Source organism: Sorex araneus, chromosome 1, assembly GCF_027595985.1.
Source record: "Sorex araneus isolate mSorAra2 chromosome 1, mSorAra2.pri, whole genome shotgun sequence".
Classification (NCBI taxonomy): Eukaryota; Metazoa; Chordata; class Mammalia; order Eulipotyphla; family Soricidae; genus Sorex; species Sorex araneus.
The window spans coordinates 339,068,771-339,092,620 of NC_073302.1; the positions used below are offsets into that span (position 1 = coordinate 339,068,771).

A 23,850-nucleotide genomic window follows, 5' to 3' on the forward strand; every position below is an offset into this window, starting at 1 on the left:
ATTCATCAGCATTTCAATTATCTCAAGAGAAGTTTTAGGTCTTAAACAAAACAAAAAATGTAAAGGTGACTGCTGGCCAGGCCGGGCAGAATGTGACAACATACAAGCCTTTAGCTACTACATCCAACTGGAGCTCTCATTTCCGACTAAGCTACGGCCACCATTTCCACAATGCTTTCAACCTTAGGTTTAGTTTCAGCTACTACCACAAGTCAGCAAAAGCATTTTCCAAGCCACAAAATACTTAAGTCTGAGGGGCTGAAAGAAGTCAAAGGAGAAATTCACCTCCCAGAGAGGCTCCACCTGCAGGGACAGAAGTGGCACCACATGTTTGTCAGAGTTTAACAGGAACAGGTGGGGGGTGGGGGTGGGGGGGAATGATGGTGTAAAAAGATAAACATTTCACTTCGCTCCTTCCAAACTACCTGAGGACATTCCTAACAGGGGAAGTGGCTAGGTATTGAAGGTGCCGGCACTCGGAAAGGCACATGAACAAAACCATGTGCCAGAGAAGCACTAGGACCTCGCATCTCACCAGCCCTCCCAAGCTCGCTGCCAGTAAGGAAGGGCAGGAGTTCTGATGGCGCCTCAGGTGAAATGTGCTACGCCACATCATCAATGTGGACATGCCCTCATGCAAATAGAGTCAAACTTTAGAGGCACGAAAAGTCAGATGATGGGCATAAAAAGTATGTTAAACATTCAGCTGAAGTAAGGAACGAGAGTGAAAAGCAAGACCCATCTGAAAAGGAGCAGCAGGGGTGGGGATGGCTGGTACAAACACCGTAAATCTGACCTCAAAACTGTACTTGGTTCACGTTAAATTACTTTCATTTAAAGACCAATCATGGTGGCAGTGAAAACAGCTCTCCACTACCATCTGTCAACTTCTTGGACAGCTCCTAAAAACTGAGCTTGGGACTTAAAGCCAGTTATTAAATAGTTAAAAGCCAACTCCAAAGAATGCCCATTCTAGGCACACTTGGATTCAACAGTTTACAAACATCTCACCCACGAGACACTCGGGCACTTACCATTTAGATTTCCACCAGTAGACATGGCACTGCTTTGCTTTTGGTTATCATAAGCAGGACCGATGTTACTAAGATCCTGGAGGAAAAAAAAATCCAGTAAGAAGGGAGGCTAGGCGGGGCTGGAGCAATAGCACAGCAGGTAGGGCGTTTGCCTTGCATGCGGCCGACCCGGGTTTGATTCCCAGCATCCCATATGGTCCCCTGAGCACCGCCAGGAGTGATTCCTGAGTGCAGAGTCAGGAGTAACCCCTGTGCATCACCAGGTGTGACCCAAAAAGCAAAAAAAAAAAAAAAAAAAAGGGAGGCTAGGCAGAGGCAGGTGTGAGTGCAGTGGCAGAGGGAGAAAAGGCAAACTAAGCCCCTTTCATTGGGCTCTTTAAGGAATTCAGGCCCAGTACTTCTCAATTTATAAGACAAGAACCTGAATTTCTTAGTGTTATTTTCAATTTTCAGTGATGCAAATCAAATACTTAAAGGCACTGCTAAAAATTTCTGCATTTTGCTAGGAACACACAGTGGAATCTGTTTTCACAGTAAGGCAATATGGATTCTTCACAACAGGTATTTGTTACCCTGGCACTCTGCTGGTGTACATGGTATAGCACTAGTCCAGCTGAATATTTTTACTGTAATAAAAACAACAAATACTCCCACACAACTATTTGTGTTTTGGAGCAGGGGTGCACACGTGCAAGGTAGGTGCTCTATCTGAGCTGCATCCTTGGCCAACAATCAAGTTTTTGTTTTGGTTAACACCAGCAGTGCTTAGGGCTTAGTCCTGGCTCTGCTCAGGGATCACTGAAGGACTGTATGTGGTATAGGTGTGGTGGATCAAACTGAGTGGGGTACATGCAGCATCTTATCTCTGTACTCTCTCTGGTCCTTACCACAACAAAAATAAAATTTAAGAGCAAACTTTTAAAGGAAAGAAAAGGACTAGGGAGGTGGGGCAGCACGGCTGCTGGTGGCGCTGGGGGACCAGTGGGTGTTGGGACTAAGCCAGGAGCCTCTGCAGGCAACGCTTCTGTTGAGTGCTGGGGAGTCACCTCCTGGCCAACTGAAACAGCACACTTTTTTTCCTTTTTCTTTTCGGGTCACACCCAGCGATACACAGGGGTTACTCCTGGATCTACACTCAGGATTTAATACTGGCGGTGCTGAGAATCGAACCCCGGTCGGCCGCATGCAAGGCAAACGCCCTACCCGCTGTGCTGTATCACTCCACCCCGTGAAACAGCACACTTAAGCGAACAAGCGGGAACAGAAGTTAAGGAGGGAGCAATGATATGTGGATGCGTCTGCCAGGAGCCCAGCAGGGACCGGCACGTGCAGAGGGCCACAGTATGCTTATGTGGCCGACACACAATCACACCCTGACGGCCTGTTTCCCAAGTGGTCAAAACCAAAGAGGAGCACACAGCACACAAATGCACCTGGTCCAAGAGTCCAAATTTCGGATAATCTTCCTCCGGGTCCTTGCTCCCAGGGTCAGGGCGCTCCTTGACCAAGAAAACATCTCTCTCTTTACTCTGAAAAAGAAAAAACATCATAGAATTACCTAACGGTTGACCACAACTCCAGAAATCAACCCCAAGATGCCATCTCTAGAAAAAGTATTTTATTGGGGCCAAAATATTAAAAAAAAAAAAAAAAAAAAAAAAAAGGAAGGGCCGGAGATAGTACAGCAGGACAGTGGGAAGAGCGCTTGCCTTGGGTCCATCCCCTGGCACCCCATATGGTACCCCAAGCCCTGCCGGGAGTGACCCGAGTCCAGAGCGAGGAGGAACCCTGAGCACAGCTGGGTGTGGCCCAAGCCCTGTTCAGAATCCTAACCTAATCCCCACTTCAGTACACAAGAATCCTAACAATTTACTTACGATACTTCATAAGTAACTACATAAGTATACTACATACCTTCAGATGCCTTTTTAGAAATAAATTGGGGGGTGGGCTGGAGCGATAGCACAGTGGGTAGAGCATTTGCCTTGCACATGGCCAACCTGGGTTCGATTCCCAGCATCCCATATGGTCCCCTGAACACCGCCAGGAGTGATTCCTGAGTGCAGAGCCAGGAGTAGCCCTTGTGCATCACCAGGTGTGACCCAAAAAAGAAAAAAAAATACACTGGGGCTGAAAAAATAATACAGAGGGGGAAGGCGCTTGCCTGGCATCCCGTATGTCGCGGGAGCACAGCTTGTTCCCCGCTCCCCGTGCCCTTCACTGCTCTGCTGGCAAGGATCGCACACAGGCCGTACTGTGGAGCATGCACAGCTGAGACTGGTGTTGACAGAGGTCTGCGCTCTGCGGTTGGGGGCTACTGAGGTGCTCTGGGGCTACTGCTGGCTTTGTGCTCAAGGACCACTCCTGACACAGCTCAGGAGAAAATATACAGTGCAAGGACCAAACTCAGCAAAGAAAGTGCCTAAAATCTGTCCAGCTCTAAACGTTTTTTAAAAAAAAACATTTTCTTTTATTTTGGTTTTGGGGGCCACACTCAACAGTGCTCAGGGGTCTCTCCTGGCTCTGTACTCAGGAATTATTTCTGGCGGTGCTCGGGAGATTATATGGAATGCCAGGGATTGAACCCAGGTTCAATGCCACATGCAAGGCAAATGCCCTATCCACTGTGCTCTACTGCTCAGGCCCCTAAAAGAAGCTTTTTTTTTTTTTTTTTTTGCTTTTTGGGTCATACCCGACCATGCACAGGGGTTACTCCTGGCTGTGCACTCAGGAATTACTCTGGTGGTACTCAGAGGACCATGTGGGATGCTGGGATTTGAACCCGGGTCGACCGCGTGCAAGGCAAACGCCCTACCCACTGTGCTATCGATCCAGCCCCCAAAGAAGTTTTTTAGGAAAACTTCAGAAAAAAAAAAAGCTGCTTCCAATTTCAGTATAAAATTATACCAAGGAGCAGTAGACAGAGTTTCAGAGTCCAGTATAAAGTACCACTGATGACTGCCTCTTAAGAAACAATGCCCCAGGGCCCGGAGCAAGAGCAGAGGGGAGAGTGTTTACCTTGCACACGGCTAACCAGGGAACCACATCTCCCCTGAGCACTCAGGGTATGGCTCAAAAAGTCATAAAGAAAAAAAGAAGCAAAAAATTCTCTGGGAAATGGCTATAGTGGGAGGGCACATACTTTACCTGCCTGAGGCCTACCTTGGGTTTGACTTACTGAATCCAGAAAAGGAAACACAATGCTGGCACTCAGCTGGAGAGATGACAGAGGGAAGGGTACCGGGTTCCACCCCCGCACGGTCCCCTAAGCACTACCAGGTATGGCCCCAAAACAAAAAAGAAAGAGATATGATGTGCATCTCACTGACTTTGAGAGAAATGGCTGAAGGTTGACATTTACATGCAGCTATGCTGCACACTCTTCAAGATTTAAAACTAAGTCGTTCTTAGTTGCTTAATTCAGTTCTTTTTTTTTTTTTTTGGGTCACACTGGGTGATGCACAAGAGTTATTACTGGCTCATGCACTCAGGAACTACTTTTTGCCAGCGCGCAGGGGACCACATGGGATGCTGGGAATCGAACCCGGGTAGACCGCGTGCAAGGCAAATGCCCTACCTGCTGTGCTATCACGCCAGTCCCTTGATTCGGTTCTTTTCTGAATTAAGAGAGAACACTCTTCTTTTTTTTTTTTTTTGCTTTTTGGGTCATACCTGGCGATGCACAAGGGTTATTCCTGGTTCATGCAGTCAGGAATTACTCCTGGCGGTGCTCAGGGGACCATATGGGATGCTGGGAATCGAACCCAGGTCGGCAGCATGCAAGGCAAACGCCCTACCCGCTGTGCTATCACTCCAGCCCCGAGAACACTCATTTTCTAATCATCAAATCTAATCACTATTTGTCTACTTACCATTGTTTTAACAATGTTATTTGGCCATGTCATTTTTCCAGGTCGCTGTCTGGTTGTCATGAACTCCCAGTATTTATCGATAAATGGTATGATGTCCTAATTTGTAAAACAAAAAATTCAGACAGTTATTGTTACTTTCAAAAGCTATGTTCACAAAAAATGACATTTTCAGAATCCTTCCCAGAATCAAGAGTAAAACTCCTGATAGTCTTAAGTCACTGTATAAATTTATAAATATTCCATTTTTTTCCCCTTTTGGGCCATAACCAGTGGAGTTCAGGCACCACTTCTGGCAGAGCTTGGAGGTACAATGGAGTTCCGTGGATCACACCAAGGTCAGCCAAGTGCAGGCAAACAGCCCACCTGCTGTATTGTATCTCTGGCCCAATGCAGCTCTTTTAAAAGACATGCTACTCAGGGCGGGAGAAAGAGTATTCCTGGTGGGTCCCCTGAGCCCACCAGGAGTGATCCTTGAGCGCAGAGCCACGAGTAAGCCCTGAGCATCACTGGGTGTGGCCCCCAAACAAAAACAACACCACCAAAAAAGGAGAGAGAGAAAATATCAGCGTAAAGAAGGAAAAGATGGGAGGATAAGCTTTGTTCAGTGCAACTTTTAAAGATTTAAGTCAAAGTAGGTGGGTATGAAAGTGCTAAATTTAGTGGGTAAAATGCTAGCCTTGCACATGACTGAACTGGGTTTGATCCCTAGCACTACATATGGGCCCCTGAGCACCACTGGGTGATGCGTAAACAAACACCCCCTTCTTCATCACCCCTCCTCAAAGTAATACATAAGCGACTGCACACTTTTAATAGACTACAGTAGGATGAGACAGATAGTACAGCAGGTCAGGTCCTTGCCTTGTACACAGCCTGCCCTGGTTTGACCCCTGTCATCTCATATGGCCGCCTGAGCACGACAAGGATTAATCCTTGAGGGCAGAGTCAGGAGTAAGTGCTAATCACCAGCAGGTAATTTTCCAAAGTAAAAAGCAAAGAGACCACAGTACTGCAGGTAGAGAGGCAGTACTGGTGTTAAAGTACTTGCAGTCTACCATGGTTCAGCCCCCGGCACCCCCTATGCCCCGAAGCATTGACAGAAGTGGTCCCTCAGCATGGAGCCATGAGTAGGCTCTGAGAACCTCTGGGTGTGTCCCAACCCTCTCTCTCCAGTATAGATTATAGTAGCACTGTAGCACTGACATCCCATTGTTCACCAATTTGCTCGAGCAGGCACCAGTAACATCTCCATTGTGTATAATATAAAAATTACTATTTTCAAGGGATGGGGTAGATTTTGGACCACATCCAGTGGTGCTCAGAAGCTATTTCTAACACGATGTTAGGAGTGACCCGTCACTCTGGCTCCTCAAAATATTATTTAGTATTATTATCATATTGGAGTTGTGAAACACTATCCACAATTCAGTCTATAGGAAAATATAGATACAGGAAGAAAAAAACAAAAAGAATTAAAATATTAACATCTAAAAATTTTAAGTAGAAAATAAACAGATAATTATATTATTTAAATATATGTATTTTTAAAAATTCAAAATAATTGTTTGGAAAAAACAGAGGCTGAAGAGCTAACACAGAAGGTAGGGCACTTGTCTTGCACAAAGTCAACCCGAGTTGGATCCCCGGCACCACATACGGTCCCCCAAGCCCTCCAGGAGTAATCCTTGAGCACACAGACAGGAGTTAGCCCCGGGGCTAGAGCAATCGCACAGTGGGTAGTGTGGTTGCCCTGCACGCAGTTGGCCCAGGTTCGATTCCCAGCATCCCATATGGTCCCTGAGCACTGCCAGGGGAAATTCCTGAGTGTAGAGCCAGAAGCAACACCTGAGCATCGCTGGGTGTGACCAAAAAAGCAGGGAAAAAAATGAAAGAGTAAGCCCTGAGCATCACTGGTCGTGATGCTGAACAACAACCCAAAAAAGAGAGAGAGAGGGGCTGGAGTGATAGCACAGCGGGTAGGGCGTTTGCCTTGCACGCGGCCGACCCCGGGTTCTAATCCCAGCGTCCCATATGGTCCCCTGAGCACTGCCAGGGGTAATTCCTAAGTGAAGAGCCAGGAGTAAGCCCTGTGCATTGCCGGGTGTGACCCAAAAACCAAAAAAAAAAAAAAAAAAAAAGGAGAGAGAAAATATCAGTGTAAAGAAGGAAAAGATGGGAGGATAAGCATTGTTCAGTGCAACATTTAAGATTTAAATCAAAGTAGGTGGGTATGAATATGCTAATAACAATGCAAATGATGTTAAAATTTTAATTTTTCTACTTTACTATAAATAGTAAAGACTCAGGAAAGAATTAATCATCTAATCTTGAGTCCTGACTTAATAAAGGATAAACAATTGATAATGAAAGCCATGCTTAGGACACGAGAGACAGGACAGGGTAGATAAGACACTGACTGGCCTTGCAGATAGCAGATTCCCTATGGCCTGGCATGTGCAGACCCCAACCCCCCCCAAATAAAAGTATATAGAAGGTTATTCCTTCCCTCTGACACAATCTGCCATAGGCATCTATACCAACTGCTAGCTGGGCTGAAAAATTCCAATGTGATTATTAATTGTATAATGGAGAATGGTTTACTTCCTTACTGGTGATCAAAACTGTTTAAGGGGGCCGGAGCAATAGCATAGCGGGTAGGGCGTTTGCCTTGCACGCAGCCGACCCAGGTTCGATTCCCCGGCATCCCATATGGTCCCCCAAGCATTGCCAGGAGCAATTCCTGAGTGCAAAGCCCAGGAGTAACCCCTGAGCATCGCTGGGTGTGACCCAAAAAGAAAAAAAAAAACTGTTTGAGGATTTGTCCTATTAACAGCTAAGCTAATTGACAGGAAGTTAGTGCAGCATGAGTGTGACCACTGGGGGTGCAGAGATAGTTGCAGAAGGTACTCGCCCATTAAAAAAAGGGAATGCCCTGCCACAGAGGTGGGGTGGGGTGGAGGGGGATAGGGTGGGTATAGTGGGAGGGATACCGGGATCATTGGTGGTGAAGAATGGGTACTGGTGAAGGAATGGGTACTGGATCATTGTATGACTGAAACATAAGCACGAAAGTTTGTTAACTGTACCTCATGGTGATCCATTAAAAAAAAAATTAATAAAATAAATAAATTTAAAAAAAGAAGGTACTTGTCCTGCATGCGGATGACCCAGGTTCAATCCCCAGTACCACATATGGTCCCTGAGCACTACCAGGAGTGTGAGCACAGAGCCAGGAAAGCCCTGAGCATCACCAGTTACAGTCCAAAAACAAACAAAAAACTGATCACTGAATCAGTAGTCATATATTTATAAACATCAGAATTAAAGCACTTACTGCCCTTTTTAGGAGCTGGGGGCTACTCCAAGCAGAGTACTAGGGCTCGCCCCTGCAGCAGACACTAAGGAAAGCATGCGACACGGGGATCAACCCCAAGGGTCCAGCAAGCAAACCTTGTGCTCCCGTCCCTGGTGGTAACTCCCCAGCCTGAAAGGTACTCCTGGTGAAAAGTACCAGGAACTGAGCTCAGGGTCTCAAGCATGCCAGGTACACCTCCCTGGACTACTTCCATCTGCCCCACCCCTACCTTGTCTTTGGAGAACATGGTTTTTGGATGCTCATCTTGCGTTCGAGACTGCCATGTCAGGTTGGCCAAAGCACTAAGGCACATTTCCTTCAAGTCTATCAAAAATACAAAGGTTGACAGAGTCACCCACAGCATTCTACTCCGACTACCAAAGAATACCGAACTAAGTCACCCACAAGTCACCAAGCAGAGCAGCAAAGAGCTGAATCATCACCTGGTCTGAAATGGAGGTGCAGCACTAGCCCCCACCTAACTTCTCACCACCACCGAGCAGGCCTCCTGATTCGGTAGAGCCCATGTTGGCCCTGCCCCCATCCCTGGGGTGCTGACCAGAGCAAAAACACTGTGTAATCTCCCAGAAGTTGTTCTTACTTGCTTGCTTGCGCAGAAAATAGGTATTCCCACTGTGATGGCACACGTTGCAATGAAAGCTGTAGTTGGTCATGAACGGCAGACAGGACCTGTAGGGTGGACAGATGAGGGGACCCTGAACATGCAACTCCCATGAGAAGTCATCTTAACTCTCCCTTGTTAAAAGTTGGCTTAAAAGTTATTTAAAAACCTAAAATTTTTAATTTGCTTTTTCAGGAGGCCACACCCAGTGGTGCTCAGGGCTTCCTCATGGCTCTGTGCTCAGGGATCCCTCCTGAACCACATATGGGAGACCATATGTGGTACAGAAGACCAAACGGGGCTGGTACCACATTTGAAAGGCAAACAAGTGCCTAGTCCCTTGAACTGCCTTAAGGGGACAGCACCACTTGGTGCTGGAGGGCAGTGAGAAGTGCCAGGAACTGAGCTCAGGGCCTCAAGTGTGCCAGGTACACCTCCCTGGCGGACTATCCCTCTGGCTTGCTAATACACTGACCATGTTTATATATTTGGAGGTCACACCCTGCAGTGCTCAGGGGCTACTTGCAATGCAGACCTTAGAGGTTGTTCCTGGGGTTGCTCAAGAGGACAATGGGGTGCCAGGGGTTAAGTCCGTACCCTGCATGTGAAGTATGCACTCCAGCCCATTGAGCTATATTCTTTCCAGTCTGTAAGGCACTCTTAAAACTTAAAAGCATTGGGGATGGCCTAGAGAGATAATACAATAGATAGGGATCCTGCCTTGCACACAGCTGACCTGGGTTCAATAGCCAACATCCCATATTGTCCCCAAAGCAGTGGCAGGAGTAATTCAGAGTAATTCATAAAAGGAGAATCAGGAGTAACTCCTGATCACAATCATCACCAGGTGTTGCCCCCAAACAAAAGACAAAAAGCAGGGGGAGGGGGGAACAAGGACTGGGAAGAAATAGCAGAGTGCATAAGGATCCTGCCTTGCAAGCACCTCACCAGGTGTTGTTTTTTCTCTTTTTGGGTCACACCTGGCGATGCACGGGGTTATTCCTGGCTCTGCACTCAGGAATCACTCCTAGCGGTGCTTGGGGACCATATGGGATGCTGGGAATTGAACCGGGGTCGGCCACGTGGAAGGCAAATGCCCTACCCACTGTGCTATTGCTCCAGCCCCCAACACCTCACCAGGTTTAATTCCCGACATCCCATATGGTTCCCTGAGCACCATCAGGAGTAATTCCAGAGCACAGAGCCAGGAGTAAAGCCTGAACACTGACATGGGTATCCCCAAAACAAACAACAACAGAACACTTAAAAAGGGGCTTGAAGGGCTGGAGCAATAGCACAGCGGGTAGGGCGTTTGCCTTGCACGCGGCCAACCTGGGTTCGATTCCCAGCATCCCATATGGTCCCCTGAGCACCGCGAGGAGTAACTCCTGAGTGCAAAGCCAGGAGGTAACCCCTGTGCATTGCCGGGTGTGACCCAAAAAGAAAATAAAAAGGGGGGGCAGCTTGAGAGTAGTACAGCAGATATCAGAAGCTTATCTTGAAGGTGGCTGACCTAGGTTCAACCCCCAAGCACCACATATGGCTCCCTGAGCACTGTCAGGAATGATTCTGGGTGCAGAGCCAAAAGTAAGCCTTGAATACATGCAGTGTGCTCCCTTCCTTCCACCCCCCAGAATCTCCACCAAAAAAACCCTCACAAAACAAAAACATTTTCAAAAGAGGCTCAGTGGCTGGAGAGAGAGATATACAGCAGGTAAGACACCTGCCTTGCACATGGTCAACCCGGGTTCAATTATCCGGAACCCCATATGGTCCCCAAGCCCAGTCAGGAGTAATTCCTGAGTGCAGAGCCAGGAGTAAGCGCTGAGCACTACCAGGTGCGACAACAAAACAAACCAGGAGAGCCAGAGAGATAATCACAAAGGGTAGCCCTTGCCTTGTAGAGGTTGACTCTAGCTGGGTCCCCGGGCACAGCCGAGTGATGCCTGACCCACTGCGTGGCCACAAGCCAAAGCAAAACAATAACCACAAAGTCAACAACAGACCAAGGCCAAAGAGACTCCCTGTTTTAAATACCTGAAATTTTGTCACAAAAATTCGTAAGACCCTACCTACCAGTGGATAATTTAGCACCTGGAAGGTTGTTCCTCGATCTTTTGGGGGAAATAACTCAGTATGAATTCTAGCTTATTTGTGAGGGAAGACAAAGTAGCCTCTTTACATAATGGCGTTTAATATCATTGTAAAAAAGCCCTGTGAAAAAGGGGACAGTTGCATGAAAACATTTACTTAAAATGTAATTAAGGGGCTGGAGCGATAGCACAGCAGGTAGGGCATTTGCCTTGCATGCAGCCAACCCAGTTCGATTCCCAGCATCTCATATGGTCCCCTGAGCACCTCCAGGAGTTAATTCTTAAGTGCATGAGCCAGGAGTAACCCCTGTGCATAGCCAGGTGTGACCCAAAAAGCCAAAAAAAAGGGGGGGGGAGGGGGGGCCCAGAGAGAATAGTACAGCAGGCAGGGCACATGCCTATACTTGGCTGACCCAGGTTCTATCCCCATATGGTCCCCAGTGTAAGCCAGAGCACAAGCTCATGTGAGCCTCCCCCCTCCGCCCTCAGTAACCAGGACCAGGACAAGCCCAGTTGCTTGAAGAGCAGGGCACATATTCTGCACACAGGCGACCTGGGCTCAACCCCCAAACAGAGCCAGGAGTAACTCCTAAGCACCACTGGGGGTGCATGTGCCGTTTCCCCTCACCTTGCAAAATTAAAAAGGAAGAGACTTGGGGTTGGAGAGTACAGCCGGTAGGGAGCCTGGCTCGCATCATGAAGCAGACAGGGGTTCGAGCCCCAACACCCCATATGGCTGTTCCTCTGCCCCTACCCTCCGGCCAGGAGTGATCCCTGAGGGCAGAGCCGAGAGCAATTCCCAAGCACCACTGGCTGTGGCCCCAAAACAAAAAAGAGCAACACATAGCTCTGGGGATAAAGTACCTGCCTCACAAGCTCCATCCCCAGGATCTCTCGCGCACAGAGGTGTGCAAGGGCTGCAAGTGGGTGTGTGGCCGGAGGCGGACTGTCACTATACAGCACCCAAACCAAACAGAAGCTATTCTTACAAAAACAACATACAAATACTCACGTGGTATCTATGCCAAAGGTTTCTGCTGTGAACCACTTTGTACATATCCCACACTGGAGCTCTACCTCTCCCAACTGCCGGCTGTTCTCCTCATCCACGGAGCCTGCCTGGGTATCCATGGCCTCTGTCGCGTCCCCCGAACCTTCCTGCAGCCACAGCGCAATGGAAAGGGAGTCAGCTCACAGGCTGTTGTCACCCTCTAGAGAACAATAAAGCTCCCTTTGCCTTTAGAACAATCCCCAAATGATACATACTAGGGTATCCTTTCCATTGGCGGATTCTGTCTCCAGACCACCACTCACATCAACCATATTTGCGTCTCTGCAAGAGAATGACAGCCTTCATGAGTTTCCCAGGCACACCAACCTGAAAACGCCTCTTCCCAGGGATGATGGCCAAAGCCCTGTGCAGCTTAACGCCACCTTCCTACCAATTTTTCCAGCAAAATCTCTTCTCAGACAGGAAGCCCAGGGTCAGGAGGGACAGGACCGACACCCACGCCGGCTCCCGCAGACCAAGACTCCACGAGGTGGAGTGATCTACGGGCGGTTTGCAGAGATGCCACGGAACCATTCCTGTCCCTCCCTCCTCTGGGGCCAGTGCGGCGGGGAGGGCGTCTGCCTCGCTCGCGCTCGCCCGGGCTCGGTCCCCGGCATCCCACAGGTCCCCCAAGCACCGCCAGGAGTAATTCCTGAGCTCAGAGACAGGAGTGAACCCTGGGCACCGCCGCGGGTGGCCCCCAAACCAAACCAAATCTGCAAAACCTAAGTTACTTCCCCCAGCTTGTGCACGCAAAGTGGCCTCTTCTCGGGGCCCCGCGGTCCCCGCCGGGCGGGGTAGCAACCCTGCGCCCCGGAGCTGAAGGTGCCCAGTCTGCAAAGGGCTGGGCCCGGGGCGGGGGGAGAGGCTGGCAGGAGGGGGGCACTGCGGGCCTGGACCGCCGCGCACCGTGCGCACCGCCCGTCCCAGCCCGCCCCCGCCCGCCTCACCGCGCCTCACCCGCTCTCCGCGGCCTCCCCGGACCCCGGCTCCGCCGATGGCGCCGCGGCCGGTCCCTCTCCCGCCGGGGCGGCAGCCACCACGGGCTTCGCGTCCCCTTCTTCCGCCGAGGCTGCATTCGGAGCCGCGGCCGCACCGGGGGCTGCGCCCACCCCCGGGCCGAGGCCGGTCCCCGTCGCCGCCATTACTGCCGCCTCCCACACTTCTCGTGAGACTCTTGTTCTCGCGCGATTTGACGGCGTGCCGTGTCGGAGGGCACCCGGCCCGCCTGGTGAAGAGGCGCGCACGGCCCCTTTAAAGGCCTGGCCGGGGGCTCGCGGCCCCTTTAAGGGGGCGGAGCCTGCGCATCCCGCCCGCGGGAGGGGCCCGGCGGGTCTTTGAGTGGGCTGGGGACTCCGCCTCGGCGGGCGCCTGCTGTGCGGAGCTGGGTGGCTGGCTCCCTGCAGGCACTGCGGCTCCTGCGGAGAAGCGGGTGCAGACCCACCCCCTGAGCCCCCTGAGCACGCCCGCGGTGGTCCCTGAGTGCAGAGGCAGGATCGAGCCCGCACAGCCCGTGTGACCCCAGCTCCGACACCTCAGCCGGGGGCCCCGACGGGTAGAGGCGAGGGCAGGGCAGGCGGGGGAGGGGGTGTTGCAGGCAGGCGGAGAGGCGAGCCCACGGCCAGCACCGTGAGGCGGTGAGCCAAGGCCAAGGTCGGGGGGTGCACGCTTGAGCCCTGAAGAACGGGAAAGCGTGCGGTCCGAGGGCTAGGACGGCGGGCCGGGAGGGCGCTCGCCTTGCCCGCCGCCGACCAGATTCCATCCTCTGCGTTTCGTCTGGTTCCCTGAGCACCGCCAGGAGTACAGGAGTAATTCTGCAGTGCAGAGCCAGGAGCAGCCCTTGGGAACCTGATCATTCCCAGGTGTGACCCCAACAAACAAAAGAATTAGAAAGTTTGGGGGCAAGAGAGATAGTACGGAAATTAACGTGCTTGTCTTGCACAGTCAACCCAAGTTGGATATGACTTGGCACCACCAGTGCAAAAAAATAGGGGGGGGGGGGTAGGACAGGATCTACTCTTACAAGCTGCATCTGTTGTCTCAGGGCAACAACCCTAAGGACACCTGTGCAATTTCCCAGCCGGTTTCCGTTCCTCAAGTTCAACAGAACTGGAACAGCAGGCTAAGACTCCCTGTGGGGACTGTGTCCTGCACGAGGTACTGAGCTTGAGCCACAGCATTGCAGGCGCTCCTAACTGAGTTACTAGCTAATTGGTTATGTTTTTAAACTGTTGGTACACGGGGTTGGAGAGATTGTATAATCCCTGGCACCCCATATGGAGCACTGCCAGGAGTGACCCCTGAGTGCAGAGCTAGAAGTCCTGAGCACCTCCAGGTGTGACCCAAAACAAATAAAAATATTGTTGATGACAAGTGCCAAAATTAGGTTGATTGTATATATATATATATATATATATATATATATATATATATATATATATATTGCTTTTGGGATCACACCAGTGATGCACAGGAGGTGCCTAGGGGAACATATGGGCTGCTGGGAATCGAACCTGGGTGAGCCACGTGCAAGGCAAACACCCTACCTACTGTGCTATCGCTCCAGCCCCCTTAACTGGGGGTTTGGGGTCTGCAGTATATTGGCGCACAGAAGGCAGTGCTGAGGCTGGGTCATGCGGTGCCAGCTGAACTGGGCCTCTGGCACACAGGCCAACACTTAACCCTCTGAACTCACTCTGGCCTTCCAGTAGTTCGTTTTGGCAAAAAGTCAGGAATGATTGAACTGGAGAGGGGCAGTTGGGATTCACAGTCTAAGGGACTGAGCAGTGAAGAGACGGCAGTAGAAATAGTATAGACAAACCTTTCCATGTCCCCCCGAGACATTGCTTTTTTCCCCCCTCAAAACCCGAGTCATGGGGCTGAAGTGATAGTACAGCGGGTAGGGCATTTGCCTTGCACGCAGCCGACCCGGGTTCGATTCCCAGCATCCCATATGGTCCCCTGAGCACGGCCAGGGGTAATTCCTGAGTGCAGGTCCCGGAGTGACCCAAAAAGCAAAAAAAAAAAAACCCAAAAAACAAAAAACCCGAGTTATTATGATCGTATGTCTGTCTGAAACTGTCAGTCCAATTGTCCCCTCACTGCTTCAGCGTGTGAAGAGTCCTGTGCACAGGGCCTGGAGGAGCGGAGGAGGTCAGTGGAGGGAGCATGAAGAGCGGAGGACTTAGCTAGTAAAACAGTTTTATTTACGTGTCAGAGGCTGGAACACAGAAGCTAATGTTTGATGGAACAACGTTCTGAACAAAGCGGCTCGGGTAAGAGCCATAGCACAGAGGGAGGGCGTCTGCCAGGTTCGATCCCCGGCATCCCACAGGATCCCCTGAGCACTGCCAGGAGTAACCCCTGAGCATCACCAGGTGTAACTGAAACACACACACCATCCAAAAAAAGAAACACCCTACTTTGCAGAATAAATAAATACATGGGCAGAGGCCAAGAATGTAGCTCAGCAGTGAGACTGATGCTCAGATCCCCTCCCTTGAGCCCCTACCACTGAAATAAAGAACTAAAGTGAAGTAGGTGCAGGTTAGAGCTAGCTAACTGGGCTGGAGAAATGTCTTGCATGCAGGAGGCCCAGAGTCAGTCCCATGCACCATATGCTGATCCCAGTGCAATCCCCGAGCACTAGCCAGGAGTAGCCCTGAGCATCACTGGGTATGTATGGCCCCACAACAGAGAGCAAGTGTAGAGGCCACGTCACCTGGCGGAGTTGGAGACATTCGACTTGATTGATGGCCAGGAGGAGATACAATCATCTCCCAAGGCTGACGGGATGGAGGAAGATGATATGGAGATATGTGCGGTTATGAGGGGTTGGGTGGGGGCTGGTGGATTGGATGGTGGGTGGGAACAAGGGAACATAGTGAACTTAATGGGGGCTGACAGCAGGGGGCGCTATGATGCTCAGGGGCTACTCCCGGTGGGGCTTGGACACCATATGGGTGTGGGGGAATCGAACCCGGTGGCCACATGAAAGGCAAACGCCCTAGGTACGGCTATACTATTGCTCCAACTCTGAGTTCGCCTTTTAAGTAGAATTCCCTGCCGCCTCCCCACACCAATGAGAGCAAGCGGGAGAGGCAGGGTGCAGCCAAACCCAAATTCCTAATTTCTGGGCTAAGGAAGCAAAGGACCCACCAAAGTGGAGTCCCTTAGCAAAGTAAGGTTACTTGGGGTCACAGACAGTGCTCCGGGGTGGAGGTTTGACTCGGGGGCCACCGCAGCCATGCTCAGGCTTACTCCCAGCCCTGCACTCGGGGACCATATGGGATGCCAAGGATCAAACACAGGCCAGCCACAGGCCAGGCAAGCGCCCTCCCTGCTGTACTGTCGCTCCAGCCCCCAAAGCACCTTCTCAGAAGCTCTCTGAGCCCAGCGGACTCAAGCAGCTGCAGGAGAATGGCCTGGGCCCAGCCGAGGATTCACGTCGCCCCGGCACTTTTCAGGTTCTCAAATACTCCATCTGCCCAGAGCCGTTCTCCCAGGACAGACTGAGAAAGCCTGCCTCCGCTCCCCCCCACCCGCGACAGCACGCTCAGGGCCAGTCGGAACTGGGCCCAGACCAGGTGCGTGCAAACAGCAGCAGCCCCCGAAGCAGCAGGAAAATCACAGAGAGGAGATGCCTCAGGGACGGCCAGGCGCTCCCACCGCCAACACAGGGTCCCCGTAGCACCGCCAGGTGTGCCCCCCCAAACGGAAACAGAAGGCGGGGGCAAAGAGACCTTCGAGAAAGGAGATTCTGGTTGTTTCCCTCCCCGACACTTACCCAAAGCCATGAATGCTCTTGTCGTTCCAACTATGCCCACACTCTTCTCGGTGAATAATTGCTGTTTCCCTCCAAGAAGAATGAAGCTTTCCAGAAAGTTCTACAACTCAAATCCCTAGACCCAGACCTTCGGCCTCCCGCAGCCTGCTCTTAGAGGTAAAGCTGCACTTCCCAGCAACCTCCCAGCGAAGGGCGGGGCTGTGATGTTTGCATTTCTATCTAGCGCCCAGCGGGTGAGGCCAGACTAGCCGGTCCCGGGATTTGAGCTTTGCATAGCCAAGGAGGAGAGTAACTGAATGTCATCCCCCTTCTGATGCGGTTCCTCTCAACAGCGTTTTATCAGACCCATGCCTGACGAGGAGCTAATGCTGCAGAATAAACTCTAAGACAGGACTGGAGTTGCTCTGTGGTCTCTATACTACACCCCCTCTTGCTTAACCCCCTCCCACACAGCGCTACACCCTGGCGAGACGTTAGAATTACCAGGGACCTTTAAGAAAATTCTGTTCCGGGGGCTGGAGTGATAGCACAGCGGTTAGGGCGTTTGCCTTGCACGCGGCCGACCAAGGTTTGAATCCCAGCATCCCATATGGTCCCCTGAGCACCGCTAGGGGTGGTTCCTGAGTGCAGAGCCAGGAGTAACCCCTGTGTATCGCCAGGTGCGACCCAAAAAGCAAAAAAAAAAAAAAAAAAAAAAAATTCTGCTCCTACATATGTAAAATAAGTATTGAGATCACGTTGTTTAAATACCAATTACAATCTTGAGAATAACAATAACTTTTTATATATTTTAATAGTCAAAGAAGTCTATTCTTTTATGTCACTTTTGCTTTTATAATAAAAGAGTTCCAGCCATAAAAAAAAAATAAAGAAAAGAAAATTCTGTTCCTAACAATACAGCCAGACCCTGGAAGGAAGTTCCCAGATAATCTCAGATAGCATTTAAGAAGTTTCCCCTGTGGCTCTAAAGTGCTTCTTTGACTAAAAGAGCCTTAGGGCAGGATGAAAAAAGAACTTTTTATTGAATTTGCTCCACAGAACAGAAAGGAACTTAAATATTTACTAGAGGGCTGGGGAAGATAGCTCCCCACCGGGAGTAATTCCTGACTGCAGAGCCTGGCTGGATGTAACCCCCAAGCAAAACAAAACAAACAAACAAAAAGTTGCTTGGGGGGGCGGGGGTGGTGCTGGAACTATGGTACAGCAGGTAGGGCATTTGCTTGCACAGTGGCTGACAGCCAGGAGTGTTCCCTGAGCACTGCCGCATGTGACATCCCCACCCCCAAAATAAGTTCTTGAAAGAAAGCTTTATAGCAAACCAGGCACTAGCAGATTGTTTTCTAAAATGGGGCCACACACACCTGTGCTGGGTATAGCCCTTTGAGTTATCCAGTATTTGCACATCTTTCAAAATTTGCATCTTATAAGATTTGGGTTAATCAGTCATTACAAAACTGTGGCAAAAATCAAAAATAAACAAAGAAGGTGTAGGACGTGCAAAAGTTCTCAGTTCTAGCCCCAGTGTTACAGGGTTCCCTAGCACAGCCAGGAATGACCACCGCCAATTTACCAGGCTCAGAGTGGTCTCTGAGAACTGCCAGGTGTGATCCCAAAAGCCAGAGCAGGGGCTGGAGCCGTAGCGCAGAGGCTAAGCCACAGCACATGCCTTGCACATGACTGGCCTGGGTTGGGTCCCTAGCACCCCATGGTCCCTTGAGCACCCCAGGAATGGTCCCTGAGCGCAGAGCCAAGAATAAGCCCTGACCATAGCTGGGTGTGACTTTAAAGCTGTGTTTTAAAAAGACAAGGATTGCAGAGGTAGTATGTTGGATATCATTGGTTTGTCCTTTCCCCCTTGCCACTGGAAGCTTAGGTTTATCAGTCACACCCATCAAAGTGCTCCCAAGTCACTCCCATTCCTTTGTTTATCTGTAACCACTTCTACCAGTTTATCTGCTCTTCCCTTAATATGACTGCTAATTTGTAAGGTCAGAACTTCCTAGGACACTGAATATTATAACATTGCCTTTCTCTCCTCTTTATGCCTTTTGAATAATTTACTTTAAAGCTATGTCTTTTTTGTGTAGACACAAGAAGACAATATTATGTTTTTATAACTTAGGACTTAATTGGCCTCAAATATTATTCCCTCCCGGGCATCTGCTTTCTCCACTTAAGCCTCAGTTTCCCTCAGTTCCTAGCACCCCAAAGTAGGGTCCCCGACGTGGGACGGGAAGGATCCAGGGCAAGCGGTGAGTTATGTGCTACGCTGGCATCGAGATGGGCCTGGCCAAAGTGCCTAATTCTTAACTATAAATTAAGAGCTTGATCATGGACAAATGCTGTCATGATCCAATAGTAATTATGAGACTGGGACCCTGCCAGGAATAGGAAAGACTGATCTGGCCTGAGCACTGTAGTCTGAGATTGAGATGGCCCCAGGAAAGCAATTCTATAAGCTTTAATGCATCTCTTATTGTGTCCATACAAAATAATTAATATTATGAATTCTTATATGTTTGCTGGCTGAGGAGAAGAGAAACACATTCATGGGACTCTGCCCTTGGGTGGATCCTCCGGCTGAAAGAGAATTAAGTCCTAGGAGAAGCATCCCCTGAGGGAAAAGAACCTTACCCTATTGCTGACCACACCTATGTGTATGCCCCAACCCCCTCATGCTGTGGAGATTTAACTAGGCTGTAAGAGTGGGTTGGGGGGCCAGATCCACGGGGGCCAGATCCACGGGGGCTAGATCCACAGATCGAGAGAGAGACCGATAGCTGGGAGAGAGGCAGAGAAAGAGAGAGAATGAAGTAGGATGGGGGAGGAAGAAGCAGGAGGAGAATCAGAGGAGAATGGAGATGGACATGAAATAAACCGATCGAGCAACCAGTTTGGCCTTCTTCCGTTCCTTCACCTGCCTCGCCGCCCGCGCCCATTTCTTTTTATTTTTTGTGTTTTTACACAGTAGTACAACAGGTGGGGCCGGGCCTGACACCAGCCAACCAGGCTTGACCCCCATATGGTGCCCAGGTCCTGCAGGAGGGGCCCCTGCCAAAAAAGGGAAAACATATCCTTTATGGGTATTGTATTTGTACCTGAAGTTTTTTAATTTATTTAAACATGATTGATATTGGCGGGGCCCTTGGGTGGCTCCAGTGAAGCGGAGAGAAGGCCGGTAGCAGCCTGAAGAAGGGGATCTGCCACCCAAGGAACAGCCGGGGAAACTGAGGCCTCATAAGAGTCAGCAGTGAGCCTTGCTCCCTGCAGGAAAGTCAGCCTGTCAGAAAATAATTTCAGGAGACAAGCAGAACAATAAAAACAGGTTTTATTTGGACATTCTGTAGAAGGGGGGTAGAGGGAAGGGACATTCTGTAGAAGGTGGGGGGGAAACAGAGAGAGAGAGAGGGAGGGAGGGAGGGAGGGAGGGAGAAGGGTGGGGGAGAGGAAGAGAGGGTGCACACACATACAGGCTGTACGAGCTTCCACATCTCAAGACGGGCGATGCAGGGACGTCCCCTGGGACCAGTGGCTGAGCGGCAGCATGGGCACGTGCACTGCGTGGTTCCAAGTGGCCTTTACAGGGTTCCTCGCAGGCCGCCCCAGGAAAGCTTTCCATCCAGGGAAGAGTGTCCCAGGGCGCTGCCCAGGGGAAGTTGAGGCAGCTGTTGATCTTCCCAGATATCCCTTTCCAGGCCTCTGTTCCCGCTGGTCCCCGCCCCGCTGCCTTCTCCTGTCTGCGCTGGTGCCAGGTAAAGCCTTATGGGGCCTTAGTCCGTGTGTCCACAGGTGTCCCCGACAGCCTTGGGGCTATTGGCTTCATTACTTCCCAGGATCTCTCCACATCTTCCTGCTTCCCGCTTCACTGTGGCACAAACTTACTCCTAACAGTTGCTTCAGGCTTCAATGTCCATCACCAACCCCACCTTCCCTCCACCTGGGGCCCCACCCCTCCCTAAGCCTGGGCCCTGAACAGACACAAACAAATTTACTTCATATTGCCTGTCAAATGGCAAATTATCAAAAAACACACCAATAAGTCCATTTGTGGTAACTGTTTTATCTCACGGGGGGGGGGGGGTGTTCTGAAGTCATTGTCTGAATTGTGCTTGAAGTCATCGGCGGTTGGTGCTCTGCTGTTACTGTTTTGCTTTTGTTAGTTGAGCCTGGTGAGCTTCTACCTAGCTTTCCCACCACATCTCTGGGCTGTCAGTATAGTGAAATTTGGAGGCGGGGGGCTGGAAGGGTTTGGTGGTGTGACAGTTTGATGAGGCTCAGTTGTGGCTGGTGTGTTTTTATACTAGAGGATGTCAGGTGCGTGTCTGGGTGTGTGTGCATGCTGGAATCTCCCACCCCCATTCCAAGAAGGGCCCAGAAATGCAGCAACCAGGGGTGATTTGGTGATTTGATGTTTTTTCGAGATTAGTTGCGAAGCTCAAATGTTCTAAATTTTCAATTTTTTTTTCTTTTGGGATCACACCCAGCGATGCACAGGGGTTACTCCTGGCTCTGCACTCAGGAATTACTCCTGGCGGTGCTTGGGGGACCATATGGGATGCTGGGAATCGAACCCGGGTCGGCCGTGTGCAAGGCAAACGCCCTACCCGCTGTGCTATCACTCCAGCCCCTTCTTTGTCTTTTTTTGGGGGCCACACCTGGCTGTGCTCGGGGGTTCTGATACGGAGGCTGGGTTGGCCCCACGCAACCTTTCTTGTTTTAACTGCTACCAGCAGAGGGCAGCACTGAGTTGAAACTAGAAACCAAAAAAATCCCAAACCTGGAGAGGTGCTGGAATTAAGGGGAGGGGGGAAATGACCCCTTAATTGGCTCTTCCTCTAAAACGCGCTTCCTGCGCCAATATCTCTGAAGAACATTCGGAGATCAGGACAAGTTCTCTCCTTTTTTGGCCAGTGGGCCTCCCTGGCAGGGACAGTCAAATCAGACTGGAATGTGTCAACTGGAATGAAGTCACCTATTTAGGAGTTGTAGCCCCATGATCCTCCTTCCATGCCCCACCCCCAACCAATCTGCAGAGAGGGTCCTTACCACCCTATACTGCAAATGAGGAGCTTTGTTCTGATTCTTCTAGGAAACCAAGGTAGTTGCCTGCCTCCCTGAGCTGAGGCGCTAATCTGCTCGTAGGATTAACTGTCCCTGCCAGCTGTGTGCATCTGCTTGGACAGAAGGGACTCGTCATCCTGCTGCCCCTTAATTCAATGTTTGTGGTGACAACAGAGAAAGCTGAATGCTCTGAAAGTGTCTGAATCCTGAAAGTTCGTGACCACTGGGAGGTCCTGGAGGCTGGACCTGGCTCGGTCCACGGCTGTAGAGGGGGCAGGACCCTCTGTGGGCAGCCCTGAATGGCTGAGAGGGGCCATTAATCTCCTTTTATTGCTTTGCTTTCTCTCTCACCTCCACCCTCCTAATTCCAAGCAACCCCAAGAGCTAAAGGATCTGCTGACACTATTTCTATTTATTCTACCAGCCAGTGCACTTCTTTCCTATTGCAGGGGTGAGGAGGGGACAAGCCTTTAGGTGCTCAAAGGCCCAAGTGCTGCACTGCCTCTTTTTCTTTTCGGGTCACACCCGGCAATGCACAGGAGTTACTCCTGGTTCTGCACTCAGGAATTACTCCTGGCAGTGCCCAGGGAACCATATGGGATGCTGGGAACCGAACCCTGCTGTGCTATCGCTCCACCCCTGTACTGCCTCCCGTCACCTGTAGCTCAGGGTGTAAAGAGCTGGAAGCTGGTTCTGGCCAAGAGGGGTTCTGAAGCCAGTGAGCGGCTGGGCCCTCAGATCTGATGTGGAGACAGGTTAGATGGGAATGGAAACAGCTTCTATGTCCAGAGGCCTGTGAGCAGACTGGTCAAGCTCCAGTCACACGGAGAGTGTCTGTTCCAGCGAGTCCTGCATTGTCCAAACTTATCGGAATTCAACCTAACGAGTACCCTCCTCTCCACAAGTTTCCACTCCAGCCACAGCTCCTTCAGTCCCCTTATCCGCACACGCCCGCTCCGCCCCCAGCTTTCTCTCAGGTGTCTGAGATCCCTTGTTGCCTCAAGGCCTGCCCCCTGGACTCAGCTGGAAGACCTCCTGGTCCCGTCCAGCCCCACGCTTCCTGAAATACTGGTTTTCAGTCATGGGACTTCCGGGCTGGCTGGTGTCCCCCGGCCTTTCCTTGAGTCATTTCAGAGGTGACTGTCACACTGAAAGGACGAAGGCCTCTTCAGCACCCCTGAGACCTGAGTCAGAGGGCTCCCCGTGCCAGCGGGAGCACCCCCAAGGTTCTGCTTTCGGCTTCTCACTGTGTTCCCAGAGCAGTTCCTAGTCTGGCACTTCCCTTCCGGCCTCTCTCCTGGGTGACTCCAGGCAGACCCTCCGGGACGCTACTCTGTCACCACCTGTGGCCTGGGGAGCCTTCTTGCCTGAAAGCCCAGTGGCTTTGACATTCCCAGACCTTCACAGGACCCCCATCCAGGAGTGCCTTACCCATCCGGGAGAGCCTTAAACTGGAATTCCCTGGTCCCGTCCGGTCCCCCCCTGAGGCCTCACGGTCTCACATCCCTTCCCTCATGGCGTGACACCTGCAGGCAGCAACCAGTGAATGTGTGACCTTACAAGGTTTCGGGGTGGCCTTACGCCCCCCACTACTTTTCCATAAGTCCATTAAGTTCCTTAGCAGCCTAAAGAGCACTTGTGTGTCTGGTCCATTGCCCATGGCACAGGCACCACACCTGCAGAACCTGCTTTGATGCCAGAGGGCAGACAGAACAAACTGTCTCTGAAAGTATCTTGACAAAACATCCCAGGCTCCACACCCAGGGACAGAATGCTGCTCTAACCTCCCAAGGTCAAGGACTGTGGCCTTTGAGACTCAAAGAAATGGACTACAGGGCTGGAGCGATAGCACAGCAGGTAGGGCCTTAGCCTTGCACGTGGCCGACCCAGGTTCGATTCCCAACATCCCACATGGTCCCCTGAGCACCGCCAGGAGTAATTTCTGAGGGCAAAGCCAGCAGTAACCCCTGAGCATT

At 50.9% G+C, this 23,850-nt stretch overlaps 1 protein-coding gene across 3 annotated transcripts in view; it reads right to left on the bottom strand.

Annotated features, from left to right (window-relative positions):
• Window positions 1-13,232, bottom strand: part of ASH2L (ASH2 like, histone lysine methyltransferase complex subunit) — a 32,697-nt gene extending 19,465 nt beyond the window's left edge. The window contains exons 1-9 of one of the 3 annotated variants that reach the window (XM_055138140.1): window positions 12,988-13,232; window positions 12,243-12,309; window positions 11,989-12,134; window positions 8,863-8,951; window positions 8,491-8,585; window positions 4,907-5,002; window positions 2,468-2,563; window positions 1,035-1,110; window positions 286-303 (exon numbers count right to left, since the gene is read on the bottom strand). In XM_055138140.1, the coding sequence (XP_054994115.1) occupies window positions 286-303; window positions 1,035-1,110; window positions 2,468-2,563; window positions 4,907-5,002; window positions 8,491-8,585; window positions 8,863-8,951; window positions 11,989-12,134; window positions 12,243-12,309; window positions 12,988-13,172 (868 nt within the window). In that variant the 5' untranslated portion in view covers window positions 13,173-13,232. Of the gene's footprint in view, window positions 1-285; window positions 304-1,034; window positions 1,111-2,467; window positions 2,564-4,906; window positions 5,003-8,490; window positions 8,586-8,862; window positions 8,952-11,988; window positions 12,135-12,242; window positions 12,310-12,418; window positions 12,489-12,987 lie in introns of those variants that run through there. The other 2 variants (XM_055138157.1, XM_055138150.1) reach the window with 2 other exon arrangements.
• Between the last annotated feature and the right edge of the window lie 10,618 nt (window positions 13,233-23,850).